Source organism: Temnothorax longispinosus, chromosome 8 (genome assembly GCF_030848805.1).
Source record: "Temnothorax longispinosus isolate EJ_2023e chromosome 8, Tlon_JGU_v1, whole genome shotgun sequence".
NCBI lineage: Eukaryota > Metazoa > Arthropoda > Insecta > Hymenoptera > Formicidae > Temnothorax > Temnothorax longispinosus.
Genome location: NC_092365.1, coordinates 16423731 through 16442997, shown reverse-complemented (window position 1 = coordinate 16442997; position 19267 = coordinate 16423731). Strand labels below are relative to the sequence as shown.

Sequence of the window (19267 nt, the reverse complement as noted above, 5' to 3'; positions counted from 1 at the left end):
TCTTTCCTGAATCACGATTAAGTTAACTGGCTTTCTGTTCCATATAAAAAATCGTTATCTACCTCAAGTTCTTCAAAAAGATATATTCATGAAAGTTAAAAGAGATGCGTGTTTATTATGTATTTTTTCAATTCAAAACGTGCATATTATATTTTTCATAAGAGATTTTTATGTAAATAGGAAATAGTGAGAGATGATCGTGATACTATTGAAAAAATAACGTGTATATTTTGCAGTATTTCGTTTTACAATAGCAATTTGTGATCAGACCTATATACATCCGTAAAAAACATTCACATGATCCTTCAAATTTAATTTAATTTAAATTTAACTACAATACATTCTGTAAAAAGATAAATTATCTAATTAGATTTATCCACGATCAACTGTTTATAAAAAATCATCCAATAATATATATTATGTAAATTTAAAAATCAAATGTATAATTTTAGCATTGATGCAATCATCTATTCATGATTGTAATTTTCCAACATGATTCCATCATCTATTCATGATCTGTAATTTTTCCAACATGATTTCATCATCTATTCATGATCTGTAATTTAGCAACATTGATTCAATCATCGTATTCCAAGACGAAATCTTCATCATGGGCGTATTCTTCATCCTCTGAATAATAATCCAGGTATTCGGCAGGAAAATCGAAATCGTCGTCGTCGTCCAGTTCGTCAGGTATCGCACCGCGATACAACATGTTGAAACAATTGGATTCTGGATTTCTAAAGTGTAAGTAAGGCGCCTCGGGATTCAGCCGTGTGCCGCACAGCCAACAGAAATACGTGCCGCAGTGCGAACACGTCATCTTGTTACAACCGTCAGATTTCTGAAACACGTCGCCGAAATATGCGTTAATTTACCCGACAACAAGCGTAATCTTATCTGTGAAGAAAAGTTTGACTTTGTACCTCGATTGCAGTTTTGCAGTGCGGGCAATTGTGACTGTTATCATTAATCCAATTTTCAGACATTACATTCTCTATCAACGTTTGAAGCTGTTTCTTGCCGTAGTGCTTTTCCATTTCGGCTTTCTTTTCGTTGCTGGCTGATTGATATTCTTTCAATAACCGTTGTTTCTCAGCTATTAATGAAACCAACGCACGATGTATATTAGTACGTTACATAAAATATAATAAAAATTTGAATGAATTTTTTGTTAACAACTAAATGGTACAAGAGCGAAAGCTGTGCAAAATGCGAATTGTCAATGAGATTTAGGCGCGTACCTGAACTAATTTTACAGGATTCTATCCCATGATAAACCATCTTGCAACGAATACAGAATGCGTACTGACAAACGGGACACCTTGCCATATTATCATCAGGATCACGAGTGACTGGATATTGACAATGTCTTCTTGGACAGTAAACTATATCCATCATAGTATCTAACGTAGTACTTAACAATAAGGAATCATACTTTGAGAACAACTCCGAACTTACCAAATCTTTTACCTGCAACAAAGCCAACGGTCACAAATGCATTATGTAATCGGGAATACATACTCAATAAAATTTGTGTAATACGGCGCGAAATAGTTACCTGACCAGGCGTAGCCTCAAACTTGCATTTTTCTTCGGGACAAAAAATATTCTGTACATTTCCCTCTTTGATCTTTACTTCAAAATAACCCCTGACGCAATCTTTACAGAAGGTGTGAGCACAAGGGAGGAACTGTGTGCAATGCTCCCCTGACTTGTCGGTGAAGCAGATGTTACAGGTGTAAAAATTTTTTTTGAATTCAATCTGCTTTCGTTTCTCATTGTAGTCGATCAACACTTGGATGGGGTTACTGCCGATCGGACAGTCTAGAATGGCCCTTTTGTCAATGACACTGGTTTTCTTCGACATGCTCTCTCGGTTGGCTTCGCTGTTACTCTGCCTGTTAGGCTCGCTCGCTTCCTTGTTCGTCTGCGAGCCTTGCAGCTTCTCTACCGTTCTCTTGTAAGACGTGTACATGCAGTCCATATCCAGACGGTCTTTTATCTTTAAGAAGCTAAGCGTTTTATCCTGGAGGAACTCCACCCACGTGAACAAGATCTCCTGCTTGCTGCTCTCCCACAACGAGTCGAGCTTTCTGCATAACTTAGACAGTACTACCGGGTATAACCAAGAGGAGCATAACATAAACGTAGGGGCCGACTTGGATGGATAATCCTCCGGCAGCGTGACGTGCAGCGTCAAGGGTGGGAGATACGATATCTGTACGTCCTGCGCCAGGTCCTCCTCGTGCCTCAGATCCTTGTACGACAAGTGACATTTCGCCGGTAGACTCACAAATATCTTGAAGGTGCATTCGAACCGGCCGTTCTCCTCATGATACGAGAATTCCTCTTCAGTGTAGATGCTTTCCAACGCGGTGACCTCGTCCTTTTGTTTCTCGTAGTCCATCGACTGAAAAACAAAACTCGATTATCGAGCTGTCACGTGTGAATCTCCTCTGACGAGAGGCGAATCCCTTGCTCACCGAATCCGGAGGCTCGAGGCGCGTCAGGCGTGCGACGTGGTTGAGACGTCAGGTCTCACGATTAATCGTCACGCACTTTGCGATCTGGCTGACTGGCTGTCAAAAACGGTGCATGTTGCGGACGAGGAGGATTCAAGTTTGAGGGTTATGCGACGAGACACGAGTACCCAAGTCCACGATGACGCTGCGCGTAACGGTAGCGGTACTGCAGCTGAACACTCTGAACAGCGCTCGAGTGCTCCTGGTCTCTGCTCTCTAGTCGACTCGAGTATTTTGTATTTTTTCGCGTTTACGACACGACAAAAAGTCGACAGACATGTAAAAGCATACTATTTAGAAATATTGAATAATATAATTATTATTCTATAAAATTAATTTTAAAAATGATCGAATATTAAATATTATAGTGGTATTATAAATTAAAACAGATAACAAAAAATGAAAATCCTCATAAACGAAGCATCACAAGAAGTTCTACTGCGGAGTATCGATGAAATAATTAGACGCGAGAAAATAATTACAATAAAAAAGGAGATGAGCTTCAAAGTTCAGAGGGAAAGGGATCAAAGTTTTTATTAAAAGAATTTTTGTATAGCTACATTAAATTTTAGTTTGATAATATTCATTATTATTTATTATCGCTAAATCCTGAAATCCTCTCCCGGATCTTTAATTCTCTTTCTGTCTTCGATTTCCGGCTTCGAGTCTCCTGATCGATCTCGTCGTCCTCGATCGATCTTCGAGACATCGCGATACGGCGCATATGGCGGCGCCCAGGAAGTAAATATGCGGTGTGCGTGTAATCAGTGCGAGAATGATGCACGGTCTCAGTGTCGATGTAAGAAAACGCGTTCAAGATCAACACGAAGCAGGAGGATCGGCCTCTCCGTTTATCGCGGTTGCTTATCGCCCTTGAGCGCGTCGCTGATCCGTCGCGGGTGCGCGAGAAGTGAAATCGGTATTTAGCGCGCGGAACGCGGAATACGCGCACCGCACGACGATGAACGAGAACGAGACGTGGAAGTTGTTGCTGCCGGTATGCGTCAACGCGGTGATGTCTGTGTGCGCGTACGGCTTGACCGTTCGCCTGATCCCGAGGATAAAACCCATGTTCGTCAAGGCTAACCTCTACGGCGTCGACATGAGCAAGAGGAGCAGTGGGAAAGTGTGAGTGGGACGTAGGATATCGGAATCCAACGCTGCTCGAGCCTCCCAGAAACCGAGCTGATCGACTCCACGTTTTATACATTTCGAAACTTTAGTATCGGTTGCACACGACTACAACTTGAGTTTTTGGCTGCGGTCCACTTGACGCTACAAATGCTTCGGAGCGTTCTTCTTCTCCTTCTTTCTTCATTGAAAGAAAAGAGAAGAGGAATGCTTCGAAGCATTTGTAGTGTCAAGTGGACCGCAGCCTTTCTCGGCTTTCTCTCTCACGGAGTTGATCCGGTCTGTCTTCCAAGAGGCTCGTTTTGTACGAAACACGCTCGTTTGTATTCATATGTTTATCTGTCGATTGTTACACCACGGGATGCTCGGCACCCGACTGGGTTTATTCTTGCAGACCAGAGGCGATAGGCGTTGTCACCGGATGCGTGTTTCTCGTAACAATGTTCATCTTCATTCCCGTGCCGTTTACAGATTGTATATTTAGCAACGTAAACTTCCCACATGACAAGGTACGGCGACGAGTGTCAGTCAGGAGCTAAGCGTAATTTCCTCTCTCCGATTCTGGTTTTAGAAGATTAAGTTAAGATTGGCTTTGAATAACTTTAGAAATGGCTACGCCTAATCTAAGAACACGAGATATAATTGTATTAAAATATATTATATATTCTATATTGTGTTATATCTGATTTTAAAATGTGTGCGTAGATTTATAAGCAATGTAGAACGCGCGTTTTCTATTACAGTTCGTTGAATTTCTGGCTGCGTTACTGTCCATATGTTGCATGCTACTCCTGGGCTTTGCCGACGACGTTTTGGATCTTCGTTGGCGGCATAAACTACTTCTGCCCACTGTAGCGTCTTTGCCATTACTGATGGTTTACTATGTTAACTTTAACTCCACGATAATCATCGTACCAAAACCGTTGAGATCGTGGCTTGGTTTCTCGCTGGACTTGTGGATTTTTTACTACGTATATATGGGAATGTTGGCGGTGTTTTGCACAAACGCTATAAACATATTAGCCGGAATAAACGGTTTGGAGGTCGGACAAAGTTTAGTCATCGCCACAAGCATTCTCGTCTTCAATGTTGTCGAGTTATTTGGCAGTCAATGGAAGGCGCACCAGTTTTCAATATACTTTATGCTGCCTTATATAACAACTTCCCTCGCATTATTCAAATTTAATTGGTAAGTTGTACTAAAAAATACTGTTCTTATGAATAATTTCTAATTTATAAAATACCACCTATAATAATGATTTGGTTTGTGATAATATGTAACGTATTATGTGGAGAAGGGATCTTTTTTTTAGATAAGGGAGTTTTGAATTTCCAAGCGTGGAAATTTATATGTATAAACCATTTAACATTTATATTTCGTCAACGTAATATTTTAGTGTATAAATTCAGTATAATATTACATTAGTGTACATTGAGTATTGAGTATGAGTTAATATCACAGTCGGGTGCGACCAGTACGTCAGTAGTAATCTAGTTTAGCGTAAAAATTGTCTACCAGCCAGTCGTACTTCCACGTGTTATTGAGAATCGTTTCTGGCGCGAAATAGGAATCCCTGGACTTAGAGACTCTCAGAAGACCAGTTTTACCGTCCAACCACAGTCCGCTACCTATTAGGTCCTCGACGAAGGGCACGTCGATAGTCTTCTCGATATAAATTTCCTTAGACTGAACTTTATTGCGAAGACCGATAATAATATTCGCGGGCGCCTGGCACAGATTGCAGTACCACCCGCCGTAGTGGTTCAAATCTCCTATGACTAATCCTAAGATATCTCTCTCGCTGGTGTCTCCATCCAACTGTTGCCGCAATACAAGCGAGTTGGATTGATAGGCGTTGCGCATTAAACCGACGGTGTACGCGCCGAGCGTGATCGTTGTCTTGAGCGGATGCTGCCAGAAGAAGCCGTATATCGACCATCTTAATCTAAATCCGATGGGCTGAGGCCAACCGTCGTACACCTTGAGGAACATTAATGCCCTGGAGTTTAATATCTGTTCCGGCTCTGTCGTCACGTAGATATCGTCGTCCCTTAAATTCTGCACCACGGTCCTGATTTTATCCCAGACGTATTTTGATACTATCCTGGATGGTTTGCGGGACTTGGTCGCCACGTTGATGTATAGAATCTTCTTTTGCTCCCGCTGCAACAGTCCCTTGGACAGTTTGTGCCGGAAATTATCCTCCGCGTTGTTGAAATCACATATTACAAAAAGGTCCACCACGTTATAGAGTTCCTCCACTATCACCTCGGCGATCGCCGAGTTGTAGTCGCTTAGAAAAAAGATGTGAATAATGTGTCTGGCGGTCTTGCGACGTTTTAGGCTAACGTTCTGTTTCGATGCCATGATTGCCCTCCATACGACTTCCGGTTGTCCGCAATCCAAGCCGTGCCACCCTTGATTGCAGATACATCTTTCCAAATGCTCATTGCTCTTCGTCTTACGCTGGTCCACTCCATATTTCCAGCATACGGTACGATTGTATACTTCAAACAGCCTAAATGTCTTGACATCCTTCAACGCTACCTCTCCATTGATTGTCTGGTAAATTGGTGACTTTTTACGATTGCCCTGGTTTACGTGTAGTTCCTATTGACGAAAGAAAATAATTAGTTTTAGAGTATCTCGAGTAAATTAATCGTTAACGTTTTACATCGTCAATAACAAATTCGCAGTACCTGTGATGCTTCAAACTTGACGAAACTGACGGATGCGCGAGTCGTTGACGCAGCTAGCTCGGCCGGCGGAGTTGTGGCGACATAGATCATAACAATCAGAACTTGCAAGACCAATAGAGTATACAGCAACGCCAGCTTCCCATCTAGACGGACCTGCATGGCACCGATCCCTGCGCTGTGACAGTTCAATTTCTCATCTTACGTTCCCGAAGAGAAATCTTGCTAGCTGTCTGAGACATCTTCGTTGAGATTATAGTCCCACGAACATCGAGAACAAAATCAGTAACTTAAATTTACATTTTATCAGTTTTCGACCTTCTTTAAAGGATCCATAGCATTCTCTATACCGTGCGTCTCTATTTAAAGCCCACTAAAACCAGATGATATGGAATTCTATTTATAACTTTATGTGCAAAACAGAGAACAATTAAAGAATCGGAGTACATACGCGTATATATATATTGAACTATATACATATACGCACGTCAAAGGAGAAATTATCTTGAAAACCGTCAGGGATTATAGATCGTCTCAAGTGGGCTTTAACATGAGAAATGCGTTGACCCCATTTCTCGACACGACGACGTTTCTCATATTTCCCCGCATATCTCCTCGATATTCATTATTCGCACGATATTCTTTTCAGTCGTGCGAGGTAAACGGCCGGTCGCCGATCCGCCGTAGTGCAGAGAATATTTATCGCCCGCCAATCGGATTCCGCGCCTCGTTAAACGCCCCGGTAGCCTCCGCCCCGCACGCATGTCATTGCCCAGTGCCCACAACAATATTACGTAATAAAGCGTCGCTCACAATGCGGCTCGACGACGACGACGCCTTCGACGATGATCTCACCAGGACCCCGTGATGCTCGTACGGTGATGTCACCGCGGCGGTACGTGCCATTTAATTTGCGGTGCCCGTTGATCGCCGGACACGCCGATTTTAAGGCTTTGTCAGATCCCACGGCGACTACAGGACAATCGGCGACCGGCAACACGCGACACCGCGCATACCTCTAGTCCCGTCGATAGTCGCTGCCTGACTCAGGCTGACTGGCTGTTGCGGGGGGAAATGGGGGGAAAGGCGCCCCCCGAGCTCCAGCCGCTCCAGGTGCACCTTCTGTCTCTCCCCTCCTGGCCGGGCAACGGCGCGTACCGCGACGACGTGAAAAACCACGCCCGAGCGCCGCAGCAGCCGGCGATCCCGCCCGTTGTGCTCGTCGACGAACACACTCTCGCCGATCGCGACTATCCGCAAAGCGCACGCGTCTTACGGCGGCGTCTCGCGTCTCGTCGAACCGTATCTACGTGCCACCCTTCCGCCCCGCGTTGCCATGCATGAGTAATCCGTCCTGCGGGCGAAACGGACCCGCCCATGAGTCAGAAACTAGATCATTAATTCGAGAATTAGCTAGTCAGGCTCGAGGAAAAGCGGCGGCGGCTCTCTCTTCGCAAATCGCAGCCAGAAGCCCGCGCGTTTGTAGTCATCATGGTGGCCACCTGGTCCTCGCTCACAGTTGCTAAGCAATGGCGCTCGATTTAGCGATTTCTCATCGGGGCGATGCCCCGCACGTGTTTCACACATGTTTACGACTTCCCGTATTTGCATGGGAAAAAATATGCATAATAAGATAAAGCACGCTGCTGCAAAAGAGATATAATACAGACTGGGGGGAGGGGGGTAAATGGCATAATGATCCCCTCTGTACTTTGTATTCGCGTCAATATATATATATGTGAATCTCTATATTTATAATTTATAATTTATTAATATATTTTCTAATATATGTATATATTTAATTTGTAATATACATGAATTTACGATTATTAGATGTTTCGAGGTCACGTTGAGATAAAGGAATAATGGTGCTTTGTTCAAGGTATCCATCGCAGGTTTTCGTGGGTGACACGTTTTGCTATCTATCGGGAATGACTTTCGCTGTCGTCGGTATCATAGGCCACTTTAGCAAGACGACCCTATTGTTTTTCATCCCGCAGATAATCAATTTCCTGTATAGCGTGCCACAGTTATTTCATCTTGTACCGTGTCCTAGACACAGATTACCAAAGTAAGTTCTGAACATGAAAGACGATATTCCGTCAGAAAATTCCATTCCTTAGAAAGATCTACTCATAGCGTATATGTACATTTTATACGCAGGTATAATGAAAAGATGGATAAATTGGAGCCTAGTGTAACTGTATTTCACAAATCGGAACTTAATGTACTAGGTATTATAGCATAATTTATCTTATATAAGGAAAAGACCGTTTGTGTTGTTTAGAATTATATTTTACTTTACTAGGAAGGCTGTTAATGTATATATTTAAAACATTTAAATTGATAAAATGGCAAGAAGACAAGGGAGGTATTGTGACCTGCAATAATCTAACTTTGATTAATTTTGTACTAATCAATGCTGGTCCATTGAAAGAACCAACGCTAACTTCAATTTTACTGATAATTCAGGTAATTAAAAAAAAAAATAAATGTATTTAATTAAAAATATATAAAATTAATATCTTTTTTTAGATTGTCAGCAGCATGATGGCATTTGTTATCAGATATCCTTTGGCTTCCATATTTTACGATGTTTAAATAAATAAATTAAAATAATATTTGAATGCAAGAATAAAAATATATTAAAATTATAAAAATCTCGAGTTTATCGCAATTATTATCAGTGATCATACTATTTCTTACTTCTTTCCTAATTTCCTATTTCCCTTTCATAGAATACCAAGATTGTGTCATAAATTTTAAGAATCCTCAAATTTTCATGGTTTTAAATACAAAAGTATATATTACAAACATTTATTTTATCAATACATTATTTTCCGCACATATGATAAAATAAGGAATAACCATAAAATAACTTCTGTATAAGTTTCTCTCTATTATACAAACTTTATATATGTATAACTTTATTAAAAACAATCGCATAAAAAGATTTCGTATGAATTTTCAATAATAGGCTATTTTTAACATGTAAAGTATTCTAAGCAAAGATACATAAATATACTTCATTCTTTAGGAATTAAAAAATTTGTGATTATAATTATAAAATTACTCAAATAATACACAACCAATTTTAATATCTGCACAAGCACAAAATCTTACAAAGTAAAATTTGAGCAATTCTAAATAACTGTTTATCATGCTAACAAATACTTTAAAGCTTTGATGATCTATAACTAGTACATTGTGTCACTAACTTCTTTGTGTAAGTCAGATCAAATGTTAGAACTAAAAGTGGTTATATATATATGTATATATATAAAATAATGCGGTATAATAATGCAAAACTATTTGCATATTTCGGTTTTTGAGGTACCCTGTATGATATTGTGATGATTGATGTACTAACATAAAATTTGATTTTTGTAGTTTAGTAACAGTGGTCTTTTATTTTTAATTTCTTAATAATTTAGAACATGGAATTCGGGATGAATCGAGAGGACGACCGAATGACGTCCATACCTAATCGATTCTTTATATTAAGTTGTGTTTTTGCAGCGTCTCTCAAGCTGTATATGTGTGTCAGTTCCATGAATGTACGACATAATACCAAAGCCCTGTCAAATAATATTATTGCTTCCTCTATATTTCCTCTGTGAAAGAAAAAAAATTGAATTTAGAATATATTTTTATTAGAATATCTTCGGATTTTTCAGTCACGTATGTGATCGCAACTGGATCACTTAAATAATTCCAACATACATGCAATAATCATTGTGAACAATTACGTTGGAAACATACCTTTGTACTTCGATACTTGCTAGTGATTCATATGCAAGCTCGCATTTCTCGTCCAATTCTATCGCTTTGTAAATGTATTCCACAGCTTTATCAACATTACCATTCCATTGCAATTGCAGTAAACCTCGGTGCACATAGACAGTTGCGTTCTCCGGATCTTTCTCTATTGCTTTAGCAAAATAAGTATCAGCCTTCTGGTATTGTTGAGTTTCGGACATCATCTACAATGATTATTGAAAATTTCACCAATAAGTCAAAATGTGTACAGCAGTAATAATTTATCGCTTATTTTTTTTTAAGAAATTACAATTACGTACCTGAGCATACAATATATAACAGTATATACATTCAGGAGGATCTGGGTACTTCTCGAAAGCTCTCTCAAAGTCTCTCACAGCCGATTCGGCTAATCCTACATCTCTATTGAACATCGCAAAACGATAATCCGTGTAACATTTTTGCACGTATGCTATGCCAAAGTTTGGATTGTATTCAACGACCATTTCAAAATCGAGCTTAGCTTCGTCTATTCTGTTCATGAGCAAATTTACCTAAATTGATAAAGAAGCATCATTATCGTATTATTACATTATTTTATATGTGCACTTATACGCGTGCAAGAAAAATGTATCCAAAGACGCATACCTGTCCTCTATGATGATAGATATCGCTACAAGTTGAATTCATACTAATGGCTAAATCAAAGTCTTTAAAAGTCATTTCGGGATTATCGAGTTGCATGTATAATGTCGCTCTCTTTATCAGGGCGTTTATCTTCACGTCATCGGACGCATCTTCGCTGCTCAATATCGTTTCAAAATCTTGGATTGCAGCATCGTGTTCGCCCAAAAGTAAGTGAAACGTAGCTCGTAATAATAGCACCTCTAGTTTAGATGAAGGTAACGTGTCAAATTCGGGGTTTTTAATAATTTCCGTGCACAGCGGTATTATATCATCGTATTCCGTGTCTTTCAACGCTTGTAATGGTTTTTTGAAAAATCTGATAATCAAATCACGAACATTACATTAAAAAGTAAACATCAAAATTATCAGAAACTGTCTCTTCTGCCGATACTTACTCTGGAATATTTTCCGGATGCTGAAGTCTAGAAAACACTGGATCCTTGGGAAAAGACATAATGTAAGTTTTGATGAAATGCTTGCTTGGCATTATAAACTTTTTGTTTGCCAAATTTTCCTGGGCGTGTTGTTTCCCTGAAAATAATTTTTACTCAATTTTACTTAAGTTACTAAAAAACTATATCCATTTTCATAAGGGTTTTGAACTATCCCAGTCATCAATCACATATAATTTTGTAGATAATAATGGTAGTAGTATTTTATTTAATATCAAGTGCTTTTGTGTACGTGTAACTCACCAAGTTTTTCCAAGACCTTATCTGCCAATGAAAGGGAAGTCTGATTAGAAAAGCCTTCGTAAATACATGCGGTAGTCACGTCTTCCAAGGCAGCTTCCAAGTCCCCTATCTGCTCTAAAGCACGTGCCCGACGTAGCAAAGCTTTTGCATATCTTGGATTTAATTCTAACGCTTTTGTACAGTCTGCTTTTACAGCACTATATTTTTTCTGTAAGTTGCAATTACAATTGTGTAAAAAAACTTATATATCGCAACAACTTAGACAATCGATTAAAATCATATTTTCATGGCTTATCATTAGTATAATCAATTTTATTACCAATTGCTCATACGCAGCCGCTCTATTTTGATAAAAAGTCGCGAGGTCCTCCACGTTCTCCTTTGGACAAACGTCGATTGCTTTATTATATCGAGCAATAGCCTCGTCATATTTTCCCGTTTTGAAATGTACATTTCCTTCATTCTTATACTTCTGCGCCTTTTGTAAAGGAGTCTAGAACAAAAGAATTTGCTCAGGTCAGTCATGAAAGTACTATCTTCTTCAATCTATGATATTATCTATATAATCTAAAATATTCTAGACGTATATAATGCCACCACATGAAAGGTATTACGAATTATTTCATTTAAGTTCTAAGAGATAAACAAATATATACTAAGAAAGCCTTGATCGACCAGAAAAGTCCACTTATCACGTGCACAAACTACGTATCTTACAATCACAATCTTATTATCACAAAGTTTAGCAGCATTTGCTGGCAGTATTATTTACTTAAAATTATCGCTTCTGATAACAGCATTTCGACACATCAATGGTATAATTACGACTACCAACGATACAGGTGAAGTAAACGAATTTATCACTCATGACGTTTCTTAGAAATTAAGAGACACCGACAAACGTGACATTGATATAGCATAAGATACCCTCTTTCTTAATTTCGGATAAATGGATTTTCGCGATCTATCGGACGTTCCCAGATAAGGCAGGCGGTCTTAACCTCCGGCTCGGCCGCGGGTGAAGGCACTTTGGGTAGGCAATCGCCGTCGATGGAGATCTGCTTGTCGGCGGGCGCGCCGTTTTCCTTGGCCGCGCCGCTCCTGAACCTGTCGCGTTCCGGCTCGTCGACCTTGCCGCTGCCGCTGTGCCTGTTCCTGTAGTACATGTAGCCGAGGCCAAGGGCGACCGGCGCCCCGACCACGAGCGCAAGCTGCCACTTCGGCAGCGGGCTGCTGCCGGCCACGCCGCTCGAGGCGGTCATTCCTACGACCGGGAATCGTTAGCCGCGCGCGGACGGTCACGACGTGACACCCAGCACCACCGGGATCGCGACGAGGAGACCTGGATAGGACGACGAATCTCTCACTCTCTCTCTCACCGACGTAGGACACCACGAGGCTGCGAGAGCACGAGGAAACGCGCGGTCCAGGCGACGATCATGCGGACGCGTCCACTCCTCGGTCCCGGTCCTGTTCGCGTTGCGGGCGATCTTCTCGACCGTCCTCGGTAGTCCTCGCCGTCCTCGATGCCGACGTCGCCGACGAGTATCCGGAATATTCCGGCCGGGGTATCGCGATGCGCGGCAGTCGCGTGAAAGATTTCTCGTGCGGCAGCGCCCCCTCGGCGAGTGTCGCGGCTCGCGGCCACTTCGATTTCGATTAATTAATCGATTATTTATGATATAGTCATCGATCGATACCCTGTACTAGATTTTATTAAATTTTGTAGATAGAATAATTAATCTTTCAATAATTAGTCTTGTTTAATATATGGAAGGAGGAAAAAGTTAATTAGCGATGACGATGATGAATTACACAGCTGGAAACTTTGCAGTCGGCAATTCCGCAGAATTTGAATTAAAACGACGCGTCGAGATTCGAGATTCGCGCGGCGTATCCCGCGCGTGCGCGGAACCACGCCGGAAAAATGGCGGGCGGTCTGTCAACAGCAGCTACGTTCAGGCCGTTCAGCTACGTTTTATCGGCTGTCATGCCACTAACCCGTCGGAACTGAGAGAGTGTCGTCGTTTGACATGAAAGTTCCCGTTCGCGCGAGATCCCCGAGGAATGCTGAGCGACCGAAGTCGTGCTTCGCGTGCTCGTAGACGGTTTTCAAGGACGTAAATCTCAGATCAGGACTATCTCCGTTTGCTCGCGCTCGTCTCGGACACTCCGGACGACGTCGCTGTCGGACGTTCGCCGCGATGGCCTTACAAGAGGACGAGAACACCTGGTGAGCCGAGATCGCGCGGCTTTCTTGCCCCGTCGGGAGACGACGACGCGTCTCCTCGACGAGAACGCCGGACTTCACGTCCGCCTGATTTCCGTCGATCCGCGACGCAGTTCGCAGCGCGCGAAGCTTACACGTGAAACGTAGAGAATGCAGCGTTGCACGCGTGCAGCTGCGACAGAGCGCAGTAGAGGATGTTTTTTGTTAGCGGAGCAACGCGAATTACGTAATATCGTTTCAAAGCTTTTGCTAATTAACATGCTAATTAATACGCTACATCCGTGTAAATCGTAGACTCAAATGGCTATATAGTCGTGCTTACGTATCCTCAATTTACATACTTTCAAATGGCAGTTTTTGTCATTTCCATTAGCTCCAAGTTGATTCCTTGTTGTTTCAGGGTGTTGGAACTGGAGGCGGCGTTGCTCGACACGGAAGCACCGTCTGCGTCTGATATATATGCCATTTGTAAAGGCCAACCCATCCCTACAAGTTTAAGACCGGACGTCTGGCTGGCTTGCCTCTACGTTACTGATCGAGGTGATCAATTGAGCCAGTTTAGCGAAGTTTACGATTTACCTGAGCAAAATATAATTCGCGACGACTGTCAACAGTTTGTCGGTGAGTTTGACGTTGAAAGGATAGGTATTATGGAGGCTTCATTTATATTTATTAACAGCTGTTTATCAAACATTGCAGCAAAACTCGGAAACGACGACGAAGATAAAGTCTCGGTGGTTTCCGATCTTGAGTCCATACTAACATTTTATTGTAAAAGTAAGTGTAAACGATACGAAAGAGGAAATGGATGGCTAGAACTATTAGGTCCTTTAATAGCTTTAAAATTACCGCGCGCTGCAACTTATAATCTGTTTGAGGCAATAAGAGATATTTATATTCCAAGGTAAGGAAGAGAATCTGTGTAATAGTCATCTTTTTGCTTACTTGAATAAATATTGTTATTAGTGTTAATATAAAATTTATTACTTAATAACAAATTTTTTTTCATGATACTTTTAACTATTTTTTTAGAGGCGAAACATATAGCTCGGTCTTGAGACTGCTGCTTCTCTATCATGAGCCAGAACTGTGCTCCTTCCTGGACACAAAAAGGATATCACCCGATCAATATACGAAAGTATGGATGAATACCCTTTTCGCCGGTGTCTGTTCATTACCAGCGGTCTGTACAATGTGGGACCTATACTTCATGCAGGCCGATCCCTTTTTCATGCTGTTCCTCTCACTTATCATGGTTATAAATGCCAGGTTAATATTGATTAAATTGATATTCAGGTATTGTATATTTGTTCACATTATCTAAAGTAATTCTTATCTTTGTAGAGAGCAAATTTTGAGCATGAAAGACGAGGACAAACAAAGTATAATAGACGCGATAGCAGTAATGCCTTGTGCTTTGGAAGCGGAAGATGTAACCGATTTCTGTTCCTTGGCGCAGTATTATGCAATGAAGACCCCAACGTCTTTCAAACAGGACTTGTATCCCGTAATGTTTGGTGAAAGCTCTGATGAAAAGCTAATATCCCACGCATTGTGTTTACCTGTATCGGCGCAAGAATTAGTAGAAAATGCTATCGAAGCTCCATCCGTACCCAATGGCACCGTTGAGTCTGTTAGATTCTTTCTTGTGGATTGTAGGCCTGCCGAACAGTATAACGCAGGCCACTTACCAACGGCGTTTCATCTCGATTGCAACTTGGTAAATTATTGAATTACACAAAAGTACTTAAAAAAATTTTTTTTAGATCTATATTAAGTTAACAGTTTAAAATTTATTAAAATCATGTATGTAACACTATAAATTTTGGTATAAAAGAAAATCAAATATATTTCTATCTTTTTAGATGCTGCAAGAACCTGCCGCGTTTGCTACAGCCGTACAAGGCTTACTACAAGCTCAGCGTCAAGCATTAGCTGTTGGTTCGCAAGCTGGCGGAGAACATCTTTGCTTTCTGGGAAGCGGTAGACAAGAGGAAGATCGCTACACGCATATGGTAGTGGCGTCCTTTTTACAAAAACATACACAATACGTGAGCATGGTTACCTCTGGATATCAGGGTATTTATTCTTTATTTTTTGATATACTTTGACCAAGATAAATTTATATTCTCTTCATATATAATTATGATTTTGTTTTCAGCCATTCATGAATATTTCGGTGACGAAGTGGTGTCAAGTCTCATTGATCACACGTCGCAACATTGTCTAGTGTGTAATGCTAATATGTTAGAGGAAAATTCAAACGAAGCAAGCCCAATTAAAGTCAAAAACAACAATTCGGATCTCTTGGGCAAGATTGGATTAGCTATGAAACTAAAGAGTCAGGAAGTAAAGGGAAAGTTATTTGATTATATTGTCAATCCTACGGCAAATGTCAATAGCAATATGGAAAAGAGAGATAGCAAAGACTTGGACTATATTAGACGTCAGAGAAAGACCGCGCCTGTGTTTAGTATAGACGACGATCAAGAGATAGGTAATTACATTCTTCAGATTATCCTTAAGTGATCTCGAATTGCTTATCGTAGAGGAAACTAATTTAATCTGACGACCTGTCTCTCGTAGATATGACAATGACTAATAATGAAAGTGAAGAGCCTATCGAAGTAGTATCTATACAACAATGGATGAAGGATCCGAGGTTATTACATTCCTTTAAATGCCAAGAGGTGAAAGTTAATGGCGATCTCTGTGATAGGTGAGCAATAGATAAGAAAAAGGGATTTTCTTTCGATACATAGAGATAATCATGTGTGCACGGTTTTTTTGTTTCAGTCAACTATTGGTTACCGATAGTCATCTTATAGTACTGCGAGAAATCCCGGAGCGAAAAGGCGCCGCACACGTAATCGTGAAACGTCCCTTAACGAGTATCGTCAAAATAACGTCGAGAAAGCGGCACGCCGATCTAATAACTTTTAAATACGGTACGACACAATATAATGACACGGTTATTTCCGATATGGATAAATTTCTTATACCAAACGCGAGCGAAGCGACCAAGTTAATCACGCAACAGATCATGAGACAACTGAAAACGTCAGATTAATATTATGGACACGTATTTTATTTATAAAGCAATTTCAGCTAATGTACAGATGTTATAAACTTTAATTTATGATAAGCAGTTTTTTTTTCCTAAAAAATGTATCTTCGGTATAAACCAGTTATTTGATTTTTTTTACGATTATTTATTGAGGTAATTATTCGTTCATTTTTTATTGTATTAAATATAGTCATTTGAATCAATATAGAGATATACACTGGATATGGACAACAGAATAATTAAGAAAAACGATAAACTTTAGACGTTGAGTAAAAATATTTCCGATATTGTTAATTTTTGTGGGAACTACATATAATTGTATTACGAACAGATTAATTTTTATGAAAATGTCCATGTAATTTCTTATGTTTAATTAATCGGATAATTTTACGTCATTTATACTTTTTTCAATATCATGACGGTATGACTGACCTAAAAACCAATGCGTTCATAACTTTGTAAATCACGTTTATATATAATTATTGTTAGCCAAACAATTTAGAAATTAGATTTCTAATAGAAATATCTAAAGGCCTCTACTCCGAATCTTTGTTGCGTGACAATTTGCATAAAATTTTCGCAGTGCTAACGTTAGCGAAGACTATTTGATTAGATTAAGATTCTGTAGAAAGTGGAAAATGCAAAGAGCTAAGTTGATACTAATACGTATGTGCCTGCCTAATGCACATTGTTGATTGTTTCTTTGGTTGTGTTCGTGCATAGGAGGAATAAGTATTCAAAAATATTTATCTACTTTAATTGGCATCGTGGTCCTAACGTGATTTTAATATATTTCTACATGCTCGAATATTTGCATTTTATAGATCGCCATATTGCAAATGTGTTTTCGTAGGAAGTAACTTATTTATACAAATTATATAAGTGAATATTAGGTGCAATATTTGCAGGCAAATAGTACCTTTCGCAATATCTGCTCTTCTGAATTTTTCAGAGCCAGTTTTAGCTATTCTACATTAGAAGAAAATACTTGAAATTTTTAAAACAAGCTTATAATTATCAATCAAATCTTTTCGGTAACAAAATATTATAAATATTATAATATTTTTCCTATTTCTTTGCAAAACTTGTGCTTACACAAGATATATATATTTTTTATAATATCAATACTAAAACGAAAGTATGTAAGGTATCCCTGAAATTCTTAAGTGAATAAAATCCCAAAGTTTTACTTCAGGGAAGCTCTGTATCTTCTTTAATTTATATTTGTGATAAGTTGTAGTAGTTAATATTGCATATTACTTGCCTCTTTATAATCTATGAGAATTTCGGTATTATATGCTCTATTAATAAATTAATAAATGAGTTTTCCTGTAGCTGCGCATAGCTTGTATGTTATTGTTTGAGAATGCGGATTTTTTACGTTTACTTATACGTTTACATTTACACATAAATTAGTTAAATCAACTAAAAAAAAAATTTTTAACATCTAAAAATTATATAAAGATTTACTAGAAAACTGGAGAATGTACATATATGTTGTTAACAATTTGAGTATTATCAACACCGACAATTGTATGCAACATATATATATAGGTTTTAAATTATCAATAATACACATCGTGCGAGTATATGTGATAATGAAAACTTTTCATATATGTGCTTCCGAACAGACAATTTGAGATGAAAGGTGGAAATGAGTCACATATAGACAGCAATAGAAAATCAACTTTTAAGAAATTAAACGTATGGAAATTGTCGAAAACTCCCAAATACATGTTTATAGATGTGTATTGTGTATATAACAAAAAGGCCATGTAATATATTACAGAAATAATATATATATAATAAAAAGTTAACAACAAAGTAACGCAAACACTGTATTAAATTCCTTTATCGAATTAATTAAACGACAAAACTCTTATTCCTAATATCAACGCTGTAAATAATTTAGTATAATTTATAGAAAAATAGATGTGGATTTGTGGGATTGTATACGTGTATATGTATATGTATACATGTATATATATTTTTTTTTCCTGTATAGATTAAAAAATAATATTAGTCAACTTAGAAGCCGGTACCATATCATTACTGATACGCCATTATCAGCATTTTCAGCGCTAAGTACGATACTTTGTAAGACATATGTTTAAATACAGTAATTTACTATGTCCTTTCTATTTCTATTCCACTAAAAATAAATTAAGAAAAAAAAATTATCTAAGAAAATGATGTGCTGGTTCTTCATTATTAAAAAAAATTTTATTTTGGAATTACATCGTTAAAAAATTTCATCGTTATAGATTATAGATTTTCTTCAATTTTGCGACAACAGCAAAAGTACGCGATTAAATATGCACAACATAGTAAACGACGGAAAATCCAGTTTGTAGATAAAAAAATAACTGGTTCTACAGGTTAATAAACACACGATATACGTACATTTATTTATATAATTCTACGTTTGGAGTATAAATGACCATGAGTATAATGAAGGCATTTTGGAGATTGAGAT

The 19267-nt window shown here is 39.1% G+C and overlaps 5 protein-coding genes across 10 annotated transcripts; 2 read left to right on the top strand and 3 right to left on the bottom strand.

Moving 5' to 3' along the window:
- Positions 1–203: 203 nt before the first annotated feature.
- Positions 204–2833, bottom strand: LOC139818046 (E3 ubiquitin-protein ligase RNF14). The gene is made up of 5 exons (XM_071786453.1): positions 2487–2833; positions 1562–2413; positions 1245–1473; positions 927–1099; positions 204–844 (listed from the first exon to the last, which is right to left on the bottom strand). The coding sequence occupies exons 2-5, from the start codon at positions 2408–2410 to the stop codon at positions 578–580; spliced, it is 1518 nt and encodes a 505-aa protein (XP_071642554.1). The 5' UTR covers positions 2411–2413; positions 2487–2833; the 3' UTR covers positions 204–577.
- Positions 2834–3227: 394 nt separating this feature from the next.
- On the top strand, positions 3228–9013 carry Alg7 (Alg7 dolichyl-phosphate N-acetylglucosaminephosphotransferase). 3 transcript variants are annotated; one of them, XM_071786462.1, is made up of 7 exons: positions 3228–3653; positions 4051–4165; positions 4400–4845; positions 8236–8424; positions 8517–8587; positions 8641–8825; positions 8889–9013. In XM_071786462.1, the coding sequence occupies exons 1-7, from the start codon at positions 3487–3489 to the stop codon at positions 8952–8954; spliced, it is 1239 nt and encodes a 412-aa protein (XP_071642563.1). In that variant the 5' UTR covers positions 3228–3486; the 3' UTR covers positions 8955–9013. The 3 variants fall into 3 exon arrangements, with proteins under 3 accessions (XP_071642563.1, XP_071642564.1, XP_071642566.1); XM_071786463.1 differs by having other exon boundaries at positions 3229–3653; positions 8662–8825; XM_071786465.1 differs by lacking the exon at positions 8889–9013 and having other exon boundaries at positions 3229–3653; positions 8666–8808.
- Positions 5002–7637, bottom strand: Mgat3 (beta-1,4-mannosyl-glycoprotein 4-beta-N-acetylglucosaminyltransferase). Of its 4 annotated transcripts, none has more exons than XM_071786460.1 (3): positions 7167–7637; positions 6357–6531; positions 5002–6267 (listed from the first exon to the last, which is right to left on the bottom strand). In XM_071786460.1, exons 2-3 carry the CDS (start codon positions 6513–6515, stop codon positions 5137–5139), a joined length of 1290 nt encoding a protein of 429 aa, XP_071642561.1. In that variant the 5' UTR covers positions 6516–6531; positions 7167–7637; the 3' UTR covers positions 5002–5136. The 4 variants fall into 4 exon arrangements, with proteins under 4 accessions (XP_071642561.1, XP_071642560.1, XP_071642562.1 ...); XM_071786459.1 differs by having other exon boundaries at positions 6357–6595; positions 7167–7636; XM_071786461.1 differs by having other exon boundaries at positions 6357–6595; positions 7370–7636.
- Positions 9014–9243: 230 nt separating the features above from the next.
- Tom70 (translocase of outer membrane 70) lies at positions 9244–13122 on the bottom strand. The gene is made up of 8 exons (XM_071786449.1): positions 12496–13122; positions 11814–11987; positions 11495–11702; positions 11195–11330; positions 10761–11115; positions 10433–10666; positions 10116–10336; positions 9244–9967 (listed from the first exon to the last, which is right to left on the bottom strand). The coding sequence occupies exons 1-8, from the start codon at positions 12754–12756 to the stop codon at positions 9784–9786; spliced, it is 1773 nt and encodes a 590-aa protein (XP_071642550.1). The 5' UTR covers positions 12757–13122; the 3' UTR covers positions 9244–9783.
- A 149-nt stretch (positions 13123–13271) lies between these two features.
- Tbc1d23 (TBC1 domain family member 23) lies at positions 13272–18619 on the top strand. Its single transcript, XM_071786448.1, has 9 exons — positions 13272–13727; positions 14125–14345; positions 14424–14628; positions 14757–14993; positions 15069–15444; positions 15590–15803; positions 15886–16221; positions 16311–16443; positions 16521–18619. The coding sequence occupies exons 1-9, from the start codon at positions 13699–13701 to the stop codon at positions 16792–16794; spliced, it is 2025 nt and encodes a 674-aa protein (XP_071642549.1). The 5' UTR covers positions 13272–13698; the 3' UTR covers positions 16795–18619.
- Positions 18620–19267: the final 648 nt, after the last annotated feature.

What these genes read in the sequence shown, in the direction of transcription:
- Tom70 (XM_071786449.1), bottom strand. Translation starts at nt 12,756, where the DNA reads ATGACCGCCTCGAGCGGCGTGGCCGGCAGCAGCCCGCTGCCGAAGTGG. An exon ending in CGGCTGCGTATGAGCAATTG is followed by an intron (nt 11,703 to 11,813) that starts GTAATAAAATTG and finishes TGCAACTTACAG; the next exon opens with AAAAAATATAGTGCTGTAAA. An exon ending in GTTATATATTGTATGCTCAG is followed by an intron (nt 10,337 to 10,432) that starts GTACGTAATTGT and finishes TAATCATTGTAG; the next exon opens with ATGATGTCCGAAACTCAACA.
- Alg7 (XM_071786462.1), top strand. Translation starts at nt 3,487, where the DNA reads ATGAACGAGAACGAGACGTGGAAGTTGTTGCTGCCGGTATGCGTCAAC. An exon ending in TAAACTTCCCACATGACAAG is followed by an intron (nt 4,166 to 4,399) that starts GTACGGCGACGA and finishes TTTCTATTACAG; the next exon opens with TTCGTTGAATTTCTGGCTGC. An exon ending in GCATTATTCAAATTTAATTG is followed by an intron (nt 4,846 to 8,235) that starts GTAAGTTGTACT and finishes GCTTTGTTCAAG; the next exon opens with GTATCCATCGCAGGTTTTCG.
- LOC139818046 (XM_071786453.1), bottom strand. Translation starts at nt 2,410, where the DNA reads ATGGACTACGAGAAACAAAAGGACGAGGTCACCGCGTTGGAAAGCATC. An exon ending in TTGAGGCTACGCCTGGTCAG is followed by an intron (nt 1,474 to 1,561) that starts GTAACTATTTCG and finishes GCTTTGTTGCAG; the next exon opens with GTAAAAGATTTGGTAAGTTC. An exon ending in ACTGCAAAACTGCAATCGAG is followed by an intron (nt 845 to 926) that starts GTACAAAGTCAA and finishes GACGTGTTTCAG; the next exon opens with AAATCTGACGGTTGTAACAA.
- Tbc1d23 (XM_071786448.1), top strand. Translation starts at nt 13,699, where the DNA reads ATGGCCTTACAAGAGGACGAGAACACCTG. An exon ending in AGAGATATTTATATTCCAAG is followed by an intron (nt 14,629 to 14,756) that starts GTAAGGAAGAGA and finishes CTATTTTTTTAG; the next exon opens with AGGCGAAACATATAGCTCGG. An exon ending in AGACGACGATCAAGAGATAG is followed by an intron (nt 16,222 to 16,310) that starts GTAATTACATTC and finishes TGTCTCTCGTAG; the next exon opens with ATATGACAATGACTAATAAT.
- Mgat3 (XM_071786460.1), bottom strand. Translation starts at nt 6,515, where the DNA reads ATGCAGGTCCGTCTAGATGGGAAGCTGGCGTTGCTGTATACTCTATTG. An exon ending in TCAAGTTTGAAGCATCACAG is followed by an intron (nt 6,268 to 6,356) that starts GTACTGCGAATT and finishes TTTCGTCAATAG; the next exon opens with GAACTACACGTAAACCAGGG.